Source organism: Alosa pseudoharengus, unplaced genomic scaffold (genome assembly GCF_046254945.1).
Source record: "Alosa pseudoharengus isolate Yale_2024_CS ecotype anadromous, Long Island Sound unplaced genomic scaffold, YU_APseudo_1.1 YU_APseudo_1.1_scf_11, whole genome shotgun sequence".
Lineage (NCBI taxonomy): Eukaryota > Metazoa > Chordata > Actinopteri > Clupeiformes > Clupeidae > Alosa > Alosa pseudoharengus.
In genome coordinates this window covers 30647651-30668050 of record NW_027468576.1, presented here as the reverse complement: position 1 = coordinate 30668050, position 20400 = coordinate 30647651, and the positions used below count along the sequence as shown (strand labels likewise).

General features: G+C 43.7%; 1 protein-coding gene across 1 annotated transcript; it reads left to right on the top strand.

Annotated features, from left to right (window-relative positions):
* Positions 1-19502, top strand: hdlbpa (high density lipoprotein binding protein a). The gene is made up of 28 exons (XM_076278834.1): positions 1-72; positions 1840-1911; positions 4147-4261; positions 5198-5349; positions 5618-5833; positions 5981-6187; positions 7195-7410; positions 7902-8108; positions 8813-8920; positions 9079-9183; positions 9334-9412; positions 9594-9733; positions 11204-11308; positions 11488-11601; positions 11988-12074; positions 12180-12311; positions 12490-12708; positions 13026-13247; positions 13969-14187; positions 14292-14487; positions 14806-14957; positions 15077-15181; positions 15309-15443; positions 15854-15997; positions 16138-16317; positions 16621-16737; positions 17669-17815; positions 17988-19502. The coding sequence occupies exons 3-28, from the start codon at positions 4186-4188 to the stop codon at positions 18078-18080; spliced, it is 3873 nt and encodes a 1290-aa protein (XP_076134949.1). The 5' UTR covers positions 1-72; positions 1840-1911; positions 4147-4185; the 3' UTR covers positions 18081-19502.
* Positions 19503-20400: the final 898 nt, after the last annotated feature.

Genomic DNA, 20400 nt, shown 5'->3' with positions numbered 1-20400 from the left:
TCCACCCTTTCGCCAGTTGAGTTTCATTACCAGCTTCTGCACCACACAGGGCAGACGGGAATACAAACACAAGTAAGTAGCTAGTCTAAATATTTCGCAATCTAGCCACGTAGGTTGTATATGAGAAGACCCACTTAGCGTCTTATTCACAAGAGAGGAACATTATGTTCTGTTTGAATGATAACCAAGTACGGTTACACTTTCTCCACTGAATTACTCCGGTTTTGACTCCATGTTAATCTCTTCACAGTGTAACGTTACTGTTTCGCCCTGTCTTAATGCCTACGTGGACTTTTAAGTAAGACAGTTGGGTACATTACCACTGTGAAATATGGCACTGCTGTCATTAACGTTACGTGGCTGCGTTATATAGAGATCACAAGTGTAGACATTGACACTGCTCTGTTTTGATTTTATTCGATAGACCTTTTCTTTCTCTCAGTATGGATAGCTAATCTAGCTAGCATAAGTTTACAAATGGAGTCAATCTGAGTACATTGCTAGCCGCCTAACTAGCCAGCTAGCAGCCAGCGACGTGTCACCACCGCGCACGCGCAAGTTAAAGTTTATACGAGTTTTATTAGCTTACTAGCTACATTTGGCAGAACTGCCTAAAGTTTAGCAGATACTGTGGATCGAGGCTTCGTGGGTCGCTTTGATAATTCTTTGCTGTTTAACTAAGGTTAACTTCAGAGAGCGAGACTACTTTTGCCACGTTTTGTCGATTCTCTATTGCGAAATGGCCATCGTCACATTTCGCCCTAGCCTGTTAGCTGGTTAGCAAACTTGGCTAACCTTCTAGCCAAATAGTTGACGTAGCATACCTCCAGTGGTAGGAGTGAAGTGTATTGGCTTATTAGCATGATCATCCGTCCGTGTTTTAACACGGGTTGATTGCCAAACTTGCCCAACACTGAGACCCCTATTATGCAAACCAGTAAAACATCGACAGATGTCATTGACGGTCCCTATTAATTCCCACAATTCTACGCAGTATTTCATATGGCCACGTTAAAAGGGGAGAGGTGCTGCTAGGCCAGTTGGTCTCGACTTAGCCAAGTCAGCTAAGTCGCCGCTCCTTCAATTGTATCAGTTCCATCGTCGTAGAAACAACAAAAAAATGTACATTTTCTGAGCGTGATTGACAGCCCTTGAGCTCGTATTCTACATATTTAGGCGCATATTCCCTAATGATTAATAGGTCAAGGTTTCATGTGGGACATTATATAATGTATTGGTTAGTGTACTGACTAAATTACTCGAACATTAATGCAAATTTAAGTCGAAATACGTGGTGGAACAATACATTGTGTCACTATTTCACCTTATACCTTTTGTTATAATGGTAATTATGCAAGAACCTTTCTTGCAATAATATGATCACGTTAGTTTCATCAAAACTAATCAATTAAACTGATATGTATTTAAATCAAGATATTCAATCAAAACAATGCAGTTTGCTGGTCATTTGGAGTAAGGAGTTGCTCAGATTAAATTGCATAGCTTGCAGCCACAATCAGAGGTATCATGTTTGGAGTGTTTTCTTAATTTCGTAACAAATGGACAATATCAGAGTTGCCAAAATGTATCAGTCTGACGGCAGTTCGAGTGACTATAGGATATTCTGACCCTCTGTATTATTTCCGCTTGGGTGGTGTGTAGTGCGTGACATTTAGCTGTTGGCACAGTGGCGGTGTAATCAGCTTTTTATACAGCTTTAGTCCTCTAAACAAACAAAATCATCCATCTCATTCTATCAGTAGATGATGCCACATTTCAAAAGGATTGGTTTCCCTTGAGGAATGTTTTGGTGCTAATTGCCTCGTTTTTGCTTTTCAGGCAAAAGCTGGCAGGCTGACACGATCGGACAGCTTTACAGGACGGATTATCTGGTAACTGACCATTTAGCTGGTAAGGTCCTACGCCCCAACCCGGCAACATTTTAATCTCCCCACCCTTTCCACAGCCAGTCTCCTAATCTGCTCCATTTGGAAGTTGCAGGGCTGCAAGGAGTCACATATCCCATAGCTGCACCCTCTGTGTAGTTTGTGTACGCAGAACACTTGTTTACTTAAATTTGAGTGTTTGCCAATCCCTAAAAATGTGTGTTTTATGACTGACCAAGTGATTGAAATGAAAAATGTTATACTGGTGGTGATTTAAAAAAAAAAAATTCTGTATAATGTACAAAATCTTGTAAATGGCATGTAGGGAGTGCAGACCTGGCCATTTTGTGTCTCAAGTCCAGCCCACCTCCTCCCATGTTACATTTTTATGAAAAGCCTGTTGAGTGCTCAATCTGGCTCAGGAGGCCTTTCTAGCGAGCGTGTGTGTGAGTGTGTGAGCGAGAGAGGGAGGGAGAGGGAGATATGTATGTGTGCTGGTGTGTGAGGTGGAGAGTGCTGTATGTGTGCTGGTGTGTGTGAGTGTGTGTGTGTGTGTGTGTGTGTGTGTGTGTGTGTGTGTGTGTGTGTGTGTGTGTGTGTGTGTGTGTGTGTGTGTGTGTGTGTGTGTGTGTGTGTGTGTGTGTGTGTGTGTGTGTGTGTGTGTGTGCGCTAGCTGTATGTGTGCTGGTGTGTGTGAGGTGGAGAGTGCTGTATGTGTGTGTGAGAGCTAGCTGTATGTGTGCTGGTGTGTGTGAGGTGGAGAGTGCTGTGTGTGTGCTGGTGTGTGTGAGGTGGAGAGTGCTGTTTGTGTGCTGGTGTGTGTGAGCTGGAGAGTGCTGTATGTGTGCTGGTGTGTGTGAGGTGGAGAGTGCTGTGTGTGTGCTGGTGTGTGTGAGGTGGAGAGTGCTGTGTGTGTGCTGGTGTGTGTGAGGTGGAGAGTGCTGTGTGTGTGCTGGTGTGTGTGAGGTGGAGAGTGCTGTGTGTGTGCTGGTGTGTGTGAGGTGGAGAGTGCTGTGTGTGTGCTGGTGTGTGTGAGGTGGAGAGTGCTGTGTGTGTGCTGGTGTGTGTGAGGTGGAGAGTGTGCTGGTGTGTGTGAGGTGGAGAGTGCTGTGTGTGTGCTGGTGTGTGTGAGGTGGAGAGTGCTGTGTGTGTGCTGGTGTGTGTGTGCTATGCCGCTGTGCCTCGAGACTTCAGGAGACCTACAGAGGAAGAGGCCCCAGTAAGGGAGCGCAGAACAAGCATGCTAATGCAGACTGGCTCCTTTCTCCCTGTTACAGGATCCCACTGCCTATTTGGCTGTGAACATTCACATACACACACACACACTACAACTAACCAATGGGAAAGTCACGTGCTGAACACCTCCTGCATGTGCCGTTGGCATGGAAGACAGCAATCATGATAAAGTCATGGGTGTCATTAACTGCGTGGAGATTCCTTTATGGTGCTGTTACTCCCTCATCATTTGTTGACGTTGGGGTTTTTGGTGTATCAGCACGTGGGCTGTACATAGATTGTCTTTACTATGATGATATGTTTATGCTTTGCTATATTTTGGATTATATTTTTATATTTGAATGGTTGTCGACTATAATGTGAGGCTGAAGAGGACGCAATGTACTGAAAATGATACAGCATCAGAGTTTGAGTTTGATTTCATGTTTTGAGATTTTAGTACGACTCGTTGGAGTCCTGGAAAAGATTCCTTGTACACTTCCATTCCACCCACACTGCGGTTTCACCGAATAGGGGTTAGTGGGGGAAATCCTCTTAACCTAGAATCTCATCCGTGGAGCTTCCAGGTTTATAATTAGACCAGGGCTGGGACTGTAAACTTAAAGGGGTGTTCTTGATTAAAAGGTTTCAGAAATCTTCTCATACTCTAGTAGTTGAGCTGGGGTGTAACCAAATCTAGTCAAATTAAATGCAAGAAGATATGTCCTTGTTAACTGCAACTGACTCCTCTGATGAAGGGAGTGTTGGCTCAGCAACTTTTCATGAATAGGTGTAGCATATAGTGATAAACCCAGATTAGATAATTGCTGGCGAAAAGTCAAGGTCTGAAACGACTGATAATAACCATTTCGCAATAATCTGTCATTTCACTCGTGTTTGTTTTTGTTTGGAAGGGACAGACAATGTGCATGTGGGTTGAGCTTTATGATTCAATGGAACTTTTGCTCTTTTTATTTCAACCCCACCCACTCTGTTTTTCCTTCCCTCTTCTGCTTCCTTCGGTTTTCTCCCTCCCCTTCCACAGTGGCACACTCGGACTCCGTGTAAACGTGGGATTTCGACCATGAGCTCAGTCGCTGTACTTACGCAGGAAAGCTTTAATGAGCACCGCAGTGGTCTCCTGCCAGAGCAGGTTGCAGGTAAGCACCAAGCCACGACTAGCTCTGGGCACAAAGTACACTTTATTGCCAGTTGTACTCCCCGGTCACGCCCAGCCCCCCCCCCACCCCCCCTCCCCAAGTAGTTCACCAGTACCAGACTAGAAGTTCGGACAAAATGGACGCTGAAACATTTTAATAAGAAAGGCATGGGTTGGGCCTTCAGCCAGCAGTTGCTATGGTTATGGAACTGGAGAACTGTAGTCTGCCATTTGGACCTGAGGGAGTATTTACTCATTCTCCTTCCGTTGTCCACCTAAAATGGATACATTCTTGTGTCCTGTTCAGAATAATAGACGTTAGAAAAATGTTTGGATAATTCTAAGCATTCAGGGGACTGCAGTGAGTGCTAGCACCCAAGGGCAATTTCTGAACTTTTTAATTGGCTCCACACTTCCAAGCTGTCTCACTTGCAGTCTTCGCTCAGTAAACTGAGCTGGATGTTAGTTCTCAAGCCACTCAGTTTGAAGTAGAATTGTCAGCTGTAAAAGGCATTATAACATTTAGGATAACACTTTGAAAGGGAACTGAAACTTATAATTTGGTTATTTACCGGCAAGTTTTTTTTCCAAAGTGACTTGAATTCATGCTCCTAGAGTACAGGCAAATTAAAAGAAGTTGCATTTAAAATAAAAGATTATATCAGGTCCTGAACATATTGTAGAATGGAAAATACAATCATGCTTAGTTGGGGAAAACTACCATGTATAGACAAGTAGGGCTAGCTTAGTATGGGTACGCTCAAGGGTGAGGTGCTTGAACTGTGGGGTGATGAAGCCTCACATGGTTCACCATGCCGGCTGTTGGCTGAAAATGGAAACCCTGATAACTGTTGGCCCAGTTCCCATATTCATATCATAGGCTGCTGTTTCTCTGTTGAGCGCCCCGTTGTCCCTATTTTAATAGCTGTTCTTGCAGGGCCAAGCGGTGCTGGAGATGAGGACCTCCCCACCTACAAGGATGCCTTTCCCCCTCTGCCTGAGAAGGCCTCATCTCCCGAGGGGACCCAGGAGGCTGGCAATGCCTGGACATCTAAGATCCGGCCTCTCAAGTCCTCTGTCATCACCCAGGTAACGGGACAATGTTGCATGTTTAGTACTTCTGCGATTTGGCCATGCCAAATCCATGAAGACCATTTTATTTTTTTGAGCAGAAGAAACTCAGGCGGCATCTGTCTGATTTGCTGAGATGTATTTGGGAGATAATGGAAATATTTGTGGGTCAAAACCCACTTTTGTATGGTAGGATAGTTTGTTGTTAAGTCATTGTGTGAAATTGTTGATTCATTCAACTATTCATTCAGTTCACTCATTCTTTTATTATCCTTTTGTTGGGAAGGTTTTCCATGTGCCTTTGGAAGAGCGAAAGTACAAGGACATCAATCAGTTTGGTGAAGGGGACCAGGCCAAGGTGTGCGTTGACATCATGCACAAGACCGGAGCCCACCTGGAACTCTCCATGGCTAAGGACCAGGGTCTCTCCATCATGGTGTCTGGGAAGCCAGACGCCGTCATGAAGGCCCGCAAGGAGATTGTGTCCCGACTGCAGACTCAGGTGAGTTCCCTGTTTTCTTGTGTTACCATCATCTGTTTCAGTTGCTGCTACTGTCATACATAATGCCAAACCTTTCAAGACCAAGTAAAAAGTTACACATCTTCAGTTGGCTTACTGTCGGCGTCTCTTCCATTTTGTTTCTCAAAGGCTTCAGCTACTGTGGCCATCCCCAAGGAACATCACCGCTTTGTCATCGGCAAGAACGGGGAGAAGCTGCAGGAGCTTGAGCTGAAGACTGCCACTAAGATCCAGATCCCAAGACCCGACGACCCCAGCAACCACATCAAGATCTCCGGAACCAAGGAAGGCCTGGAGAAGGCCAAGCATGAGATCCTGCTCATCTCTGCTGAGCAGGTTAGCCACTCATACATGTGTTCTGATTGCAGCTGTACCTGTTGTGATGTAAACAGTGAAGTATAAAATGGTTGTCAGTAAAAATTAGTTCCAATTATGGCTGCACAATTATCGCATCCCCAATTGCAATATGGACCAATTCAATTATATAACCGCAAATGCTACAAATGATCAGGGACTGAAAACAGAATGATATTCATTTTGGTATGTTCTGAGCAAAATATATATTTTTTCGTTCCCGTTCCAGTGTTCCAAGGCCTCTCCCCTAAATCGTAACCGGTTAGAACGTTATAGAAGAACGGGTTAATAACATTCCTTTAAAAATGACATTGCCTTTACAAATTGATTGCCGGTGGCACAATACTATTGCTCTTTTCTGCCCAACAGCCTTAAAGCTTGTATCAAAGCACATTAGATATCAAGGCTATAACACTGTGCCTGAATACAGGGCGATATTTGAAAGTAGGCAATTAGCCTATATAATATTAGATCATCAAAAATGTCTGAATGTCTAACTTCAGGCACAGAAAATGTCCTTGCTTTAAGCCCTGTAATAGCCTAACCTATGCGTGGTACTACCAACTGCATAGCACTAGTCCTAGATATTTTCCTAGTGTCTCTGGAAGCCTATTTCACACAATGTTTCAGTGATTTAGGCAAGGGCGTAGGTTTTGTCTCAGCTTTGGTGGGGACACATCCCCAACTCCTGTTGTCACGATACCAACATTATTGTTTCAATAGGCTACCAATAGTAAGTGAAGAATCTCAATTTTGATACTTTTGGGATTTTTTAACATTTGATTTGGTTTGTGTGATTTGTGAGATCATTCACATCAGTGGCAATCATAGAATTTGGCAATGGCAGCCATCATTGTTATGGCTACATAGACATTGAACACATGCGCTGAATTTGTTCTTTAATGCGATTCACTGAGTTGTTGAATGCATTCCTCAGTTTCCCTCTGATTAACCGTTACTTCTGTCCAAATGTGTGTGTGTGTGTGTAGGATAAACGTGCTGTTGAAAGGGTGAACATCGACAAGGTGTACCACCCCTTCATCACAGGGGCCTACAACAAGTTGGTGGGTGACATGATGCAAGAGACAGGAGCCCGCATCAATGTCCCACCTCCTAGTGTCAACAAAACAGAGATTGTCATCACCGGGGAGAAGGAGCAGGTGGCCCTTGCTGTGGCCATGATCAAGAAGGTTTATGAGGAGAAGGTACGTTGAGAGAGAGGGTGTGTGTGTGGTGTTCCATGCCTTCTGTCGTAGACTAGCTGATTTTGAGTCCATGTGATGCCAATCTGAAATTTGCAATATTTTGTAAGAGCTATATTTAGCAGAATTTGCTGTGAGGGCATCCCAGTTCTGTTCATTGGATTTCTTGTACGTTTGAAATGACGTAACAAGCTATTCTGGGTGACATTGATTTCAAACGGAATGTTTTCATCTTTTCAGTGAGGTCTTGGAACAGTTCTCATGTTCTCATTACTGCTATTTTTACCACAAATGCAGGCGTGTGCACCTACACTCACTCAGTCACACACTCACACACACAGTCACACACCTGCCCACACACACACCCTTCCACCCACACTCACCCTTCCACACACACAAACTCTTACTTACCAGTTGTATCGAGTGGCATGCTTGCCTCACAGTTGAATGTAAAATAAACCGTTTTTCCTTCTTTCCTCTGAATGTGTCTGTAGAAGAAGAATGCCACCACTATCGCGGTGGAGGTGAAGAAATCTCAGCACAAGTATGTGATCGGGCCCAAAGGCAACACCCTGCAGGAGATCCTGGAGAAGACTGGCGTCTCGGTCGAGATCCCACCCACCGACAGCAGCTCAGAGACTGTGATCCTGCGCGGGGAGCCGGACCGCCTGGGCCAGGCCCTCACTGAGGTTTACGCCAAGGTAACACACACACACACACACACACACACACACACACACACACACACACACACACACCAGAGGCGTATGCTCATTAAATCCACGTCTGTCCCAACATATAGACTTCCATTGTTCCATGATGTGCAGACGCGCCCAACAACTGTTGTTTGGGGTCTTAGGGCTGTTGAGATTTGCGTCCTTAGTCTCGGTACCAAATTTCTGTTGATTCAGCAGCTTCACAACTCAACAATGTTTGTGTATCTGTAAATGTATGTTCAAGCTTGTACAAAAGCCAGCATTGTATCCGAGTTAATGGTGTAAGCATTACCCAGAACAAACACCATGACTAATGACTTAAGTTTTAAGTCTTGGCTTTGCATTAAGGTAAACAAGATTAAAGGTTCATATGCCGCTCTTGGACTCTTTCACTAGAGTGTGGTATGGAAACAGGATTTGAGTCCTGGAGTTTGAATACCGCTTTTTGGCAAGCCCCCATGCCGAGGTTATTAAGAATAGCCATATTTGGACTTCAAGCACAGGACTAACTGGTTTCTCGATGAAGAGGATAAATAGGATACCTATCTGTGGTGCATAACAATCAAATAAATTGTGTATTCTATGGCTTATGTAAAGCTGGATTGAAATTAAAGGAAATGATGACTTTTGAAAATACAGTAATGTTCAGCCGGATGTAACGCTGATTTGTGTGGCACCTCTCTTCTCAGGCCAACAGCTACACTGTGTCCTCAGTCTCAGCTCCCTCTTGGCTTCATCGCTTCATCATTGGCAAGAAGGGGCAGAATCTGGCCAAGATCACTCAGCAATGGCCCAAGGTTGGTTTTTCAGAAAGCAAAAATCCTGTTTAACTTGCACACATACCTACTTTGGTATGTTAACGTCTCTACTATTATTTTGTTTCAAAGTCCATTAGACAAGCTGGTCTGGATTCCCTCCTCCCACTGACTCTTGTTGGTTTTGTTTTTGGGTGTAGGTGCACATCGAGTTCACCGAGGGGGAGGACAAGATCACCCTGGAGGGCCCCACCAAAGACATGCAGATGGTGCACAGCCAGATTGAGGCCATTGTTTCAGATCTGGTGAGGAGGGAGGCGGCTGTCACAACAGTGGCCAGATTAATGAACACATGTTCAAAGAATTCTCTTTACCCGAGGCCTCCTTTTTGTTGTGTTGTCTCTACTGTGATGAATTATGGCCTTGCCTGAGAACTTGCCTGTTTGCCCCATCAGGTTAGCAGAATGGATTACACCGAGATCAGTGTGGACCCCAAGTTCCACAGACACCTTATCGGGAAGGGAGGTGCAAACAGTAAGTAGTCGTGCCCAGTCTCTGAGGAGCAAAGATCTCCTTTTTTTGCATGGTCGTCATGTTGATATCAAGTTGATACCTTGCTAAAATATTGCTAGCGCCTGCTAATCCTTTGCCCCAAACCCCCCCCCACTCCTCTTCCCCATCTGTTCCCTTTTTCTCTATGGCCTTCCCCACCCAGTCAACCGCATTAAGGAACTGCACAAGGTGTCTGTCCGCATTCCCCCGGACAATGAGAAGAGCAACCTGATCCGCATTGAAGGCGATCCCCAGGGTGTGCAGGAAGCCAAGAAGGAGTTGCTTGAGCTTGCGTCGCGCATGGTAAGCAGCCAGGCGCCCCAGAATGCCCCACAGTATGACGTTCTAGCAAATATCGTAATCATGAAGAATAAACAAGGGCCATCAGTGTTGCCTTGGTCTTGTATTTTTAACATTTTGATTAGAGATGCACATTGCAATTTTTTGGGCCGGTTCCGATTTTTCATAGAGTTTCACCTGCCGATACCGATTTTAGCCGATTCCGATTTAATTTCTTCTAGCCATTTTACAGCACACACAAATAGTTGTTTTCTATCTTTTCTTTAATAGAACATGTTAATATAGAAATGTAATCAACTTATCAATAATGAAATGGCTGTTAAAAAAAAAGGAATCGGTGATTAGACAGATTCTTCTTCAAGTCTAACTTAAGCTACCGTATCAAACTATAATGCCAGTGTAATTATAATGCTATAATGCCAACTACAGTGTGGGACATTCATTTCACAGACTACTAGTATAAATGCACTGTTATGGAACATCCATTTTTTTTCTTCTCACATCCAATATCCAACTAAAGATATAAGAACAATTTTCATGATGCATTTTAACATCCTACCATGGAACATATTTTCATATGCATTGATGAATTTATGGGAGGACGAGGTAAAAGTGGGAGTAGGCTATCACGCAAACACAGGGGAGGAGAAGTGCTAATAGCGATTAGGTGCTCCACCATATATGAAAATAGCGCACGTCTGTTTTGCGGTGAAAAACTTAAATCCAAATTCCGGTTAAATGCATCAATTAGGCTATAGAAACTTTCAGAGACAGCTGATTCAGTATTCAGAACGTCAGTTTTCTTCATTGTAGGCTACAATGTCAAAAGCAACCTTAACTTTTGTTTGCCTTTCTAATAGGCTATCGTTTGTTCACTTTCACGACCTCCACTTCTCAATCTGCTAGGCATAGTCCTAGTCTACGTGCAGTAAATCGTTTTTTTTTTAAGTGGAGTAGAACTACTAGGGCTACGGTATGTCGCTGCTTGTTGACATCTTATTATCATGTAGCCTATGATCACTAAACGCAATCGGTTATCTCCGTTCATCTGCGCTTGTGGTTCAGCTGTGGGCACGCAATTAGCGGCAGGGATGGGCGATGATGAGCGATGTTTATGTAGCCTATGAAGTGACCGCTTCACGCAATATGGCAAAGCACAGCATTCGCTGCATATAAAAACTCAATAGCCTATTAGCGCTTTCTGTGTAGCCCTAATTCCAGCCTGGTTGGTTTGGTTGCTAGCTTCTTCAAACTTGGTTGCTAGCTTCTTCAAACTCAGCTGGGTGTTGTTACAATTGCAGCACGCGAGTGCATTTGACCGGCATAAACCGCCATGAACCGATATCATTAGTCATGTCTTCCAACTTGTCCTAATGCCAGCATTAACATACTGCAGCCATCCTTGCTTACTTAGGTTTGTCTGTGCTAGACATGTTGCTTCATCTACAGTCTTGGTGCACTTGATTTTCACAGGAGAACGAGCGTACAAAGGACATGATCATCGAACAGCGTTTTCACCGAGCCATCATTGGGCAGAAAGGAGAGAATATCAAGGAAGTGAGGGACAAGTTCCCTGAGGTGAGAACTGATGTGTGACATGAGAACTTAGAAGGGTTATAAATAAATTGGTACAAAACAAGTTGATTAATAGGAAATGAGCCAATTGAAAAGTGCAATCATCTTCAGGACGTCAACTTCCTGATGCTTGCAAAATGAGAAGTTGGTAACCCTTTGACTGTCCCTTGGTCCTTTTCCAGGTCATCATCAACTTCCCTGACCCAGCGCAGAAAAGTGACATCGTACAGCTGCGTGGCCCTCGTACTGAAGTGGAGAAATGCACCAAATTCATGCAGAAGATGGTGGCTGAAATGGTACGGGCAGCAAATGACACATTTGAAGTTCTAAGTTCTTCGCTTGTGCTGTATAATTTTTACCCAGCAAGTGATTTCAGTGAAGCATTTATGGCCACTGTTAATGGTAAATCTCTGTTGGTACATTCTGTACTTTGATGAATTGTTGAGCGTTCAGAAACCTTTTGATGCAGATAGGGTTGGACAGTCATTTTGATGACTGGTATGTTGTATCCATCATGCAATACACTGTTACTAAAAATATTAGCTAGTTATGTTTCTGAATATATATATATATATTAGTGTGTGTGTGTTTTTATAGATGTGTGTGTGTGTAAATTTTTTAATGAGGGCAAACACCAGTTTGTTTTTTTATTAAACCTCTCTGAAACTCTTTTGTTCATCAGGTGGAGAACAGCTTCTCTGTCTCAGTCCCAATCTTCAAGCAATTCCACAAGAACATTATTGGAAAAGGAGGAGCAAATATCAAGAAGGTGAGTTTGGGGTGGAGTGTTTGAACAAACTGAATAATCCCTGTGTACACACTGCCAAAGCAATCGTTTAGAGTGGCTACTTATTTGTGTTTTCTTAATCCACAGATTCGTGAGGAAACTAACACGAAAATCGACCTGCCTGCAGAGAACAGCAACTCTGAAATGATCATCATTACAGGCAAGAAGGCGAACTGCGAGGCAGCAAGGACTAGAATTTTGGCTATTCAGAAGGAACTGGTGAGATGTGTTTTCTTGGTCTTGATAGGCAGGGGCACAACATGCATATGGCTTAAAATTGAACAGTAGCAACTAAATAAGGTGGGAACAATAGGTTAACTTCCCTCTTGCTGGGAGTTGACAAAACCTTACCTTGGTTGTTTACATTAGTTCTGAATCTCAACCTTGTTCCACTCAGGCAAACATCACAGAGGTGGAGGTGTCCATCCCATCCAAGTTGCACAACTCCCTGATTGGCTCCAAGGGACGCTTTGTGCGTTCCATCATGGAGGAGTGCGGTGGCGTGCACATCCACTTCCCCACCGAGGGCTCTGGCATCGACGCGGTGACAATCAGGGGCCCTGCAGAGGAGGTGGACAAGGCCAAACGCCAGCTGCTCTCCCTGGCTGAGGAGAAGGTTGGTTCCACAGCCTGTATGCTTAAAAGTTGATTCTAAAATTCTATAGGGTATTGATGGTGCAAAGCCTGTCCTGGGTGCTTGTAACATAACACTCCAGAAAGCATTGGAAGGTCAAATGTGTTAACATGTTTTGCAGACTCTGTCCATACAGCTAGGATGTGTATGCAAGTCCAAGAGCGATGAAGTTATATCTATAAGAGTGTAATAGACTTGGTAAATTAGTCAGTTTATTAGTCCGCTCCAATATCTTGACTTCTTTAAACAGACGTATGAGGTTTCGGAGAGTAACATACATTTCTGTCTCAACTACCCAGCAAATAAAAAGCCACACCGCTGAGCTGCGGGCCAAGCCGGAGTACCACAAGTTCCTCATCGGAAAGGGCGGCGCAAACATCAGGAAGGTGCGTGACAGCACTGGGGCCAGGATCATCTTCCCCACCGCCGATGATAAAGACCAAGAGCTGATCACTGTGGTGGGCACTGAGGAGGCCGTGCGCGAGGCCCAGAAGGAGTTGGAGGCCCTCATCAAGAGCCTGGTGAGCTTCTTAATAACTGGCTTAATAATCTTTATGCAGAATTTTATTAATACAAATATATTTTCCTGCAGAATTGTTGTATATCTTTACTGCATGCTTGAGTGTGCCAACTGTGTTTATTCAATTATTGAACACTACGTGGGTGCTCATTGGTCAGTATATTGTACTATTCATTACATAGTAAGTCATGGAAATTCAGGTTTTTTGTCAGGGAAGTCATGGGATTTTACATTTGACTTAGAGTGGGAACTCTGAAAATATATCTAATGCCTTCTCTGTCATGTGTGTTTTAACACGCATCTTATTATAGGATATAGGTTTTAACAGTAAGGTCTCATTATTGTAGAATTTGAATTTTAATGTGTTTGGGGCTACATGTAAAGAGCCAAAGTAAAGATGGTAAATACAGATAGATACAAATAGTAAAGAGCCTAAACGAAAATGGGCTTTCTCGTGGAGTGTTCTCCATCTCTGCATTCCTGCTGTTCCAGGCTTTTATCAGTTCAAGATGACTTACAAAAAAAAACGCGAGGCTGTAGAAGTAGTCACTCCATGAAGTAAACAGCAGTAAACATAGTTACCATTTGGGCTGTTTTTCATTACTTGTTCCCATTCAGGTCCAGCCCACAAAGTAACATTTTTAATTGCTTGTTTTACATGCTTAGTTATTTTGGCACCTAATTGTTTACTGACATGAATGTATGCTGGTTTTCTCTCTTAGGATAACGTGGTGGAGGACCACATGCTTGTTGACCCCAAGCACCACCGCTACTTCGTGACCCGGCGTGGTCAGGTCCTGAGGGACATCGCTGAGGAGTACGGCGGTGTGATGGTGAGCTTCCCTCGCACCGCTACGCAAAGCGACAAGGTCACCTTGAAGGGAGCCAAAGACTGCGTGGAGGCTGCAAAGAAACGCATGCTGGAGATTGTCGAGGACCTGGTAAGACATCAAGGGCTGTGGTTGCTTTTTGGCTGTCTGGGGGGGGGGGTGATGTAGTCTTGTATGAAGGAACTAAAGGCCCGTCTTTCTGCTCCCCTTTCCAGGATGCTCAGGTGACAATGGAGTGCGTGATTGCCCAGAAGTTCCATCGCTCCATCATGGGTCCAAAGGGCTCTCGGATCCAGGCAATCACCAGAGAGCACAATGTGCAGATCAAGTTCCCTGAGAGAGAGGACCAACAACAACAACAACAACAACAACAACAACAACAACAACAGCAGCAGCAGCAACAACAACAAGGTAAAGGCTTTCTCCATTTGCTTTTAGATGTAGACATGGTCATCACTGTAGTGTCCTGCTATGGTGAAATGTCTACTGAATATAGTAGATGGATGTAAAGATGTAATGATTTCTTATTGTGTTGGTAAAGAAATATCTCCTAATATACTATACATTTAACTGTAATACTGTCTTTATTCTGTTTAGTCACAAATCCTTTTGAGATGTTACAAAGCAGTCGTTCCTCAAACTAAGCATAGTTAGCATTGTGTAACTACGCATAGGTAGCATATCCAACATAGCATTGGTTAATATTCTCTGATATTCTGCTCCTCTCAGCTGCCCCTCCTGCTGAGGCTCCTGTGCAAGAGAACGGAGAGGCAAATGAGGAGGTGAAGGAACCCGTCGACCCCGCAGCCCCTAAGAAGTGCGATGTCATTGTCCTCTCTGGCCGTAAGGAAAGGTGTGAAGCTGCGGTGGAGGCTCTGAAGGTAATGAAAACAAATCGTGTTTGACCAGTTCTGCAAAAGATCCATTTTCTCAAGATGGAAGATGTGAGAAAGGTTGCCATTTTAAACTTGTGATGTGATTTCTTCTATTTTTCTCTCAGGCTTTGGTTCCTGTGACCATTGAGGTGGAAGTGCCTTTTGAGCTTCACCGTTACATCATTGGACAGAAAGGAAGTGGAATTCGCAAGATGATGGATGAATTTGAGGTTGGCACCTCTTTATACAAATTTTCTTTCAAAATCATTCAAAAACAGTCCATTTGTGTGTACTATACAATACATACATAATGTACAATAATAAATAAATAAATAATTTGCACTTCCCCTTCTGAAGGTCAATATCCAAGTGCCTGCTCCTGAGCTGCAGTCTGACATTATCTCCATCACTGGTCTGGCCAATCACCTTGACCGCGCCAAAGAAGGCCTGCTGGAGCGTGTCAAGGAATTGCAGGCCGAGCAGGAGGACCGGGTGAGTCTGTCCGGCATGTTGAACCTGTTTTAAATATTTAACATGGCTTTCAGTTCAGGTAAATTAAGAATGTCATTTGTTAGAAGGTTTAGGCCTGAAGCTTCCAATAGACAGGGTTTCTATATCTATTTACAGTATAGTTTATTTTTTAGTCTTTATCATAGTTTATTTTTTTACATGTTTCCAGTGCAAGAAGCTGATTAAAGCTTAACAGGCTTCATGCCTAATGGATAATTAAACGCAAGTCTCACAAAACTCTGTCTTCCACAGTCTGTTGAGCAGCACAGCTCTCGTTTCTAACCCAGGTCTCCTATGAAATGATAGAAAGGGATATCACTGTGTCTGTGGCTGATAAACTGCATGTGTTTTACCACTACCCTCCAGTTGATCAATAATATTTTTCTGTACAGGCTCTAAGGAGCTTTAAGTTGACCATCACTGTGGAACCCAAGTATCACCCCAAGATTATCGGACGCAAGGGTGCCATCATTACCCAGATCCGCACCGAGCATGATGTCAACATCCAATTCCCTGAGAAGAATGATGAGAACCAGGTATGAAGTGACATGCTGTCTTCCAAAGGACTGCTAACTACTCTGATTTGAATTTAACTTTTCATTTGGACATTGGATGGTGCTTTTCATTTCTGTGCATAACTTGGTGGCAAACACATCCTCTGCTGTTTTGTCTTCAGGATCAAATCACCATCACTGGGTATGAGCAGAATGCCATTGCAGCACGTGATGCCATCCAAGGCATTGTGGATGAGCTGGAGGAGATGATCTCTGAGGACATAACTCTCGACAGCAGAGTCCATGCCCGCATCATTGGGGCCCGTGGCAAAGGCATTCGCAAGATCATGGATGAATTCAAGGTACAGACTAATCTAGAGAAGCCATATATCCGTTGATTCATATCTGCTTGTGCATGTTGGAAGTATCTGCTGTGCATTAAGAGGATGGGTAAAACAAAGGCTTCCCCCAATCTCCCCCGAGTATTTAGGTTGCCATACTTGATTTAAGTGCATCATATGGGTAAATCATGTTGATGGGTAAATCATGTTGTTTTTCTTTGTCAGCAAGATGTTTTTCTGACCGAACATGGCAGCAGAGTAACTTAACATGTGCTTGCTTTGATATGACCTGACATTTTTACCCTTGACTTGTCCCTGTTTCAGGTTGATCTGAGGTTCCCCCAGAGTGGAGCTGCAGACCCGAACCTTGTGACTGTAACCGGTCGCCCTGAGATGGTGGATGAAGCCATTGACCACCTTCTGAACCTGGAAGAAGAATACGTAAGCACATCTCATTGCGACTATAGGTGTACGGAATGTTGGAAAATTAACATTCTAAACAATATCTGGGTTCATTGAATTCAACATAGAATTTTAGAACTTTGAATTGTTGCAGAACGGAATCTTATGTTAGAATATTCAAAACCCACATGTTTAGGGCCTGTGTCCACCATTCGCGTTTTCTGCGGTGACGGCGCCCTCAACCTCATTTTCAGAGTGCTTCGGTCAAGTGTTTATTGTTGCTATGCTACCAAAACCGTCTGCCAGCACGTCTTTTTGGAACCTTGCCTAATGCTAGCTAACTGAAATGGCAGCAATCGTTCAAGACTCAGCTCACTAAATGTGACTGACTGACAAAAGGAGTTAATTTGGCATTACAATAGAATAGGTCATCCCTCTAGGCTTTGTAATTTGTGTTCAGTTTGCAGCAGCAGTCACATAGGACTTGGCTAATTTTTCCTCTGCCACTACCAACATTGTTGACAGTGTAGGTCCCGCCCCTTCCTTGATTTAATTTGGCTAGCAAGAGAGGAGTGACATTGACTAGACCAACGCTGTTCTAAAAGTTGAACAGATTTCATCTTTCAGCGCTCTGAGCGCTGCAGAAAAAAACTTGAACTTCATAGGATTTGTATAGAAAATAGCCGCTGTCGGCGCAAAAATGTGGGCACAGGCCCTCAAGGATTATAAAAAACACCAATGCCAGAATCTGTATTGACACTTGATGTTTTCACCAGCACATGTAGTCATTGGGCAAATTTAATCTTGCTGTATGCCAAAATGCAAAATGGATGTTTCTTTCGGGCCTGACCAAGAGGTTATGCTAGACCTTTTTTGACCGGATCCTGTGACTTCAGAATGAAAGAAGTAATTTCTGGCTGTAGCTGGCTAACGTAAATGCTGGTCTGACCGTATATATTTCTCCTTATAGTTGGCTGATGTGGTGGAGAACGAGTCCAGGATGGCGTACATGAAGCCTCCTGGCGGAGCCTCCTCTTCAGAGGAGCCCAGAGGAGGAGGTGGCTCTTCTAAGGGCTTCGTGGTGAGGGAGGCTCCTTGGACAAGCTCCAGCGATAAGGTAAAGCTTTTCCATCATCTTCATGAAGGGTTTCTTAAAGCCGAGCCTTAATTTCAAAATGACGATGTTACTCACTGTTCTTGACTCCTCAGCTAGCTTAGTTTCCTGATATAAATGTAAACACTTACACCCCCCCCCCCCCCCCCCCCGCCCCCTTTTTATCTCTTCTCAGGCCCCAGACATGAGCAGTTCTGAGGACTTCCCCAGTTTTGGGGCTCCTACAGGACCTCCCAAGCCCTCTCCATGGGGACCCAAACGATTCTGAACACAGTGACTGCGGACTGGCTTTTCAAACTCCTCTTGATGGCCCCCCCCCCTTTCCTCCCTACCCCTTGCTCTGATGAAGACTGATCCTTGACACTGACTCCCCACCCCCAACCAACCAACCCACCCAGATACCCCTCATCCTCCCTTTGGTTTATGCTGTAAACAAACTACAGTTTGATGGGCTTTTTTGTCCATCATCGCCTTTACAACCCAACAAACTTTCAGTGGTTTTAACATTGTGTGATGCAGTAGCGTGAGAAGTGGAGGGGAATGGCCCAAAACTAGTGTGAACAGAATGTCTCTTTGAAACTTGATAAATGGTTCATACTTTTTATTTGGTCCTCTCAACTTGGTCTGCAGTTAACTCCCCACATTGCTTGAAGCTGCTCTGAACATTTTCTTTACCTCGGCTGAGCACATTTTAGGAAGGAAACATAAATTGGTGGGAAATGGACAAATAGCAAACAAACTGAAAAAGACCCTAAATATGACATTGACACTTGCATACTATTTTGGGCCTTTTATATATAAAACTGTTGGCCAGTTAGCCTGTGAAAAGATTATGAAAGGGTTGTTGGGCTGACTAAGCTGCTCTGTTCTTAGTTGCCTTTGTAGTGGGTGTTTGGGGAGGAGACAAACTTAATTACCTCTAGTGGAAGACACCTCTGATCAGAAGTTGGGTAGCCTTCGGTAGAATGGCTATCCTTCCTCTTACCCCTGCGCGCCTCTTCCCTCCACCCCTTCCCAGTTGTAGTCGTGTGTGTGTGTGTGTGTGATCGTGCTCTGATGTTACACACGTTTCTGTGGTCTTCCTTCCCCTCTTGTGCTCCCATTTTACGTGTCCCGGTGCTTTTGTCAATATGATCGTTGGCCGTATTCATGCAGCCTTAGGGGGGGAGGGGTGGGGGAGAATCTAACTCAAACTTTTTACAAGAACGGTCGTTCACTACAGAGTGCTACATGTTGAAACTGCCACATACTTTGGAAGGCCATTGGGATCTGTAGACCCTGCCGCTAGACACTAGACCCTGTGACCCCAAAGTTTTCCCTGTCCCACACTAAACTGTTGGAAGTTTTTCCTATATCCATTTACTTTTGTATTTACATTGCTGAATCATGTTGATGGAAAGAAAATGAAAACTTCTGGTGAAGAAGCTGAAAAGAAGTAAACCATTTAGTGCCAATGAATTGTTAAGTATTGTCGTGTTCTCATCCTCTCTACTGGGTCAGTGTCCAGTCCCTTTTTTGTCTTCCAGTTGCTATGCAGATCGTTCTGGAACCATAGCAACGGCCCTCTTTAATAGCCTTATAATAAGAATTATGCAAAAACCATACCAGAAAAAGTGAGACTATCATGGATAACACTGGAAATGAAATTGTCCAAAAAAAAAAGTCAATAAAAAAGGAAAACTGAAAAGCCTTTCACTTGTCGTGCTGTTTTTCTTTCATTGGTTTTGAAAATGTTCCTGCACACATTAACACCAGTCTTCATTGGAGAATAAGAAGTGTTTGACTTTCAAGGTCTTCCATTGGTTTGCACACCCACCGAGGCATAAAAGGTGATTCCTAATATAAGGAGATCCGGGTACAATCTTTGGCCATAAAAGGTGATCTGGATCTCCTTATATGGGTAAAGATTGCAGCTTTGGGTCCTTTTTGTAGGCAAACTTCAGAGGTCTATAGATGGGGAAGATTAGCAAGCTGGAACACAATGGACTGGTCAGACATAGCTTGGTTTAAACCAAACTCGATCTATATGGTTGTCAGACAGTAACATTACATCAAAACCTTTTTTGTAGCCTGCGCTCTGTGTGCAAACCTTGGATGGTGATTTTTTATTATTGGTCACAAAGATTTACTCATTGGTCAACAACAGTCTCTTATCTTGCTGTTTGAACCTTTAGCCTTTCAAAATGCTTGCTACTTGATCTACAGGTTAGTTTCTCCATCACAGACAGGCAAGTATTCTGCACAGACTACAGAACATCTTGCGGTGTTAGAAAATTGTTGAAAAAAAACAAAAAAACACCAAAATGTATTTTTAAAATAAAATACCTAATAATTTTAAATGTATCAAACTACAATACAAATACAATCTGACCTCATACACTCCTATTCAGCCCCCAGGTCTCTTAGACCTGGCAACAAAGACCTCCACATCCCCTGCTTTCAGCTAAGGCAAAAAGCACTTGGCACTTAGCTAAAAAAGAAAAATTGACATACAAAACACATCACCTACAAAATTAAAACACAATGTACAACACAAGCAACATATATGGGTTTTAAATCCAGGCTCAAAATCCACCTGTACTCTCTGG

Coding starts and splice junctions, on each gene's coding strand:
- hdlbpa (XM_076278834.1), top strand. CDS start 4,186: ATGAGCTCAGTCGCTGTACTTACGCAGGAAAGCTTTAATGAGCACCGC. Junction 7,411..7,901: donor AGAAGGTTTATGAGGAGAAG/GTACGTTGAGAG, acceptor ATGTGTCTGTAG/AAGAAGAATGCCACCACTAT. Junction 9,734..11,203: donor TTGAGCTTGCGTCGCGCATG/GTAAGCAGCCAG, acceptor TGATTTTCACAG/GAGAACGAGCGTACAAAGGA.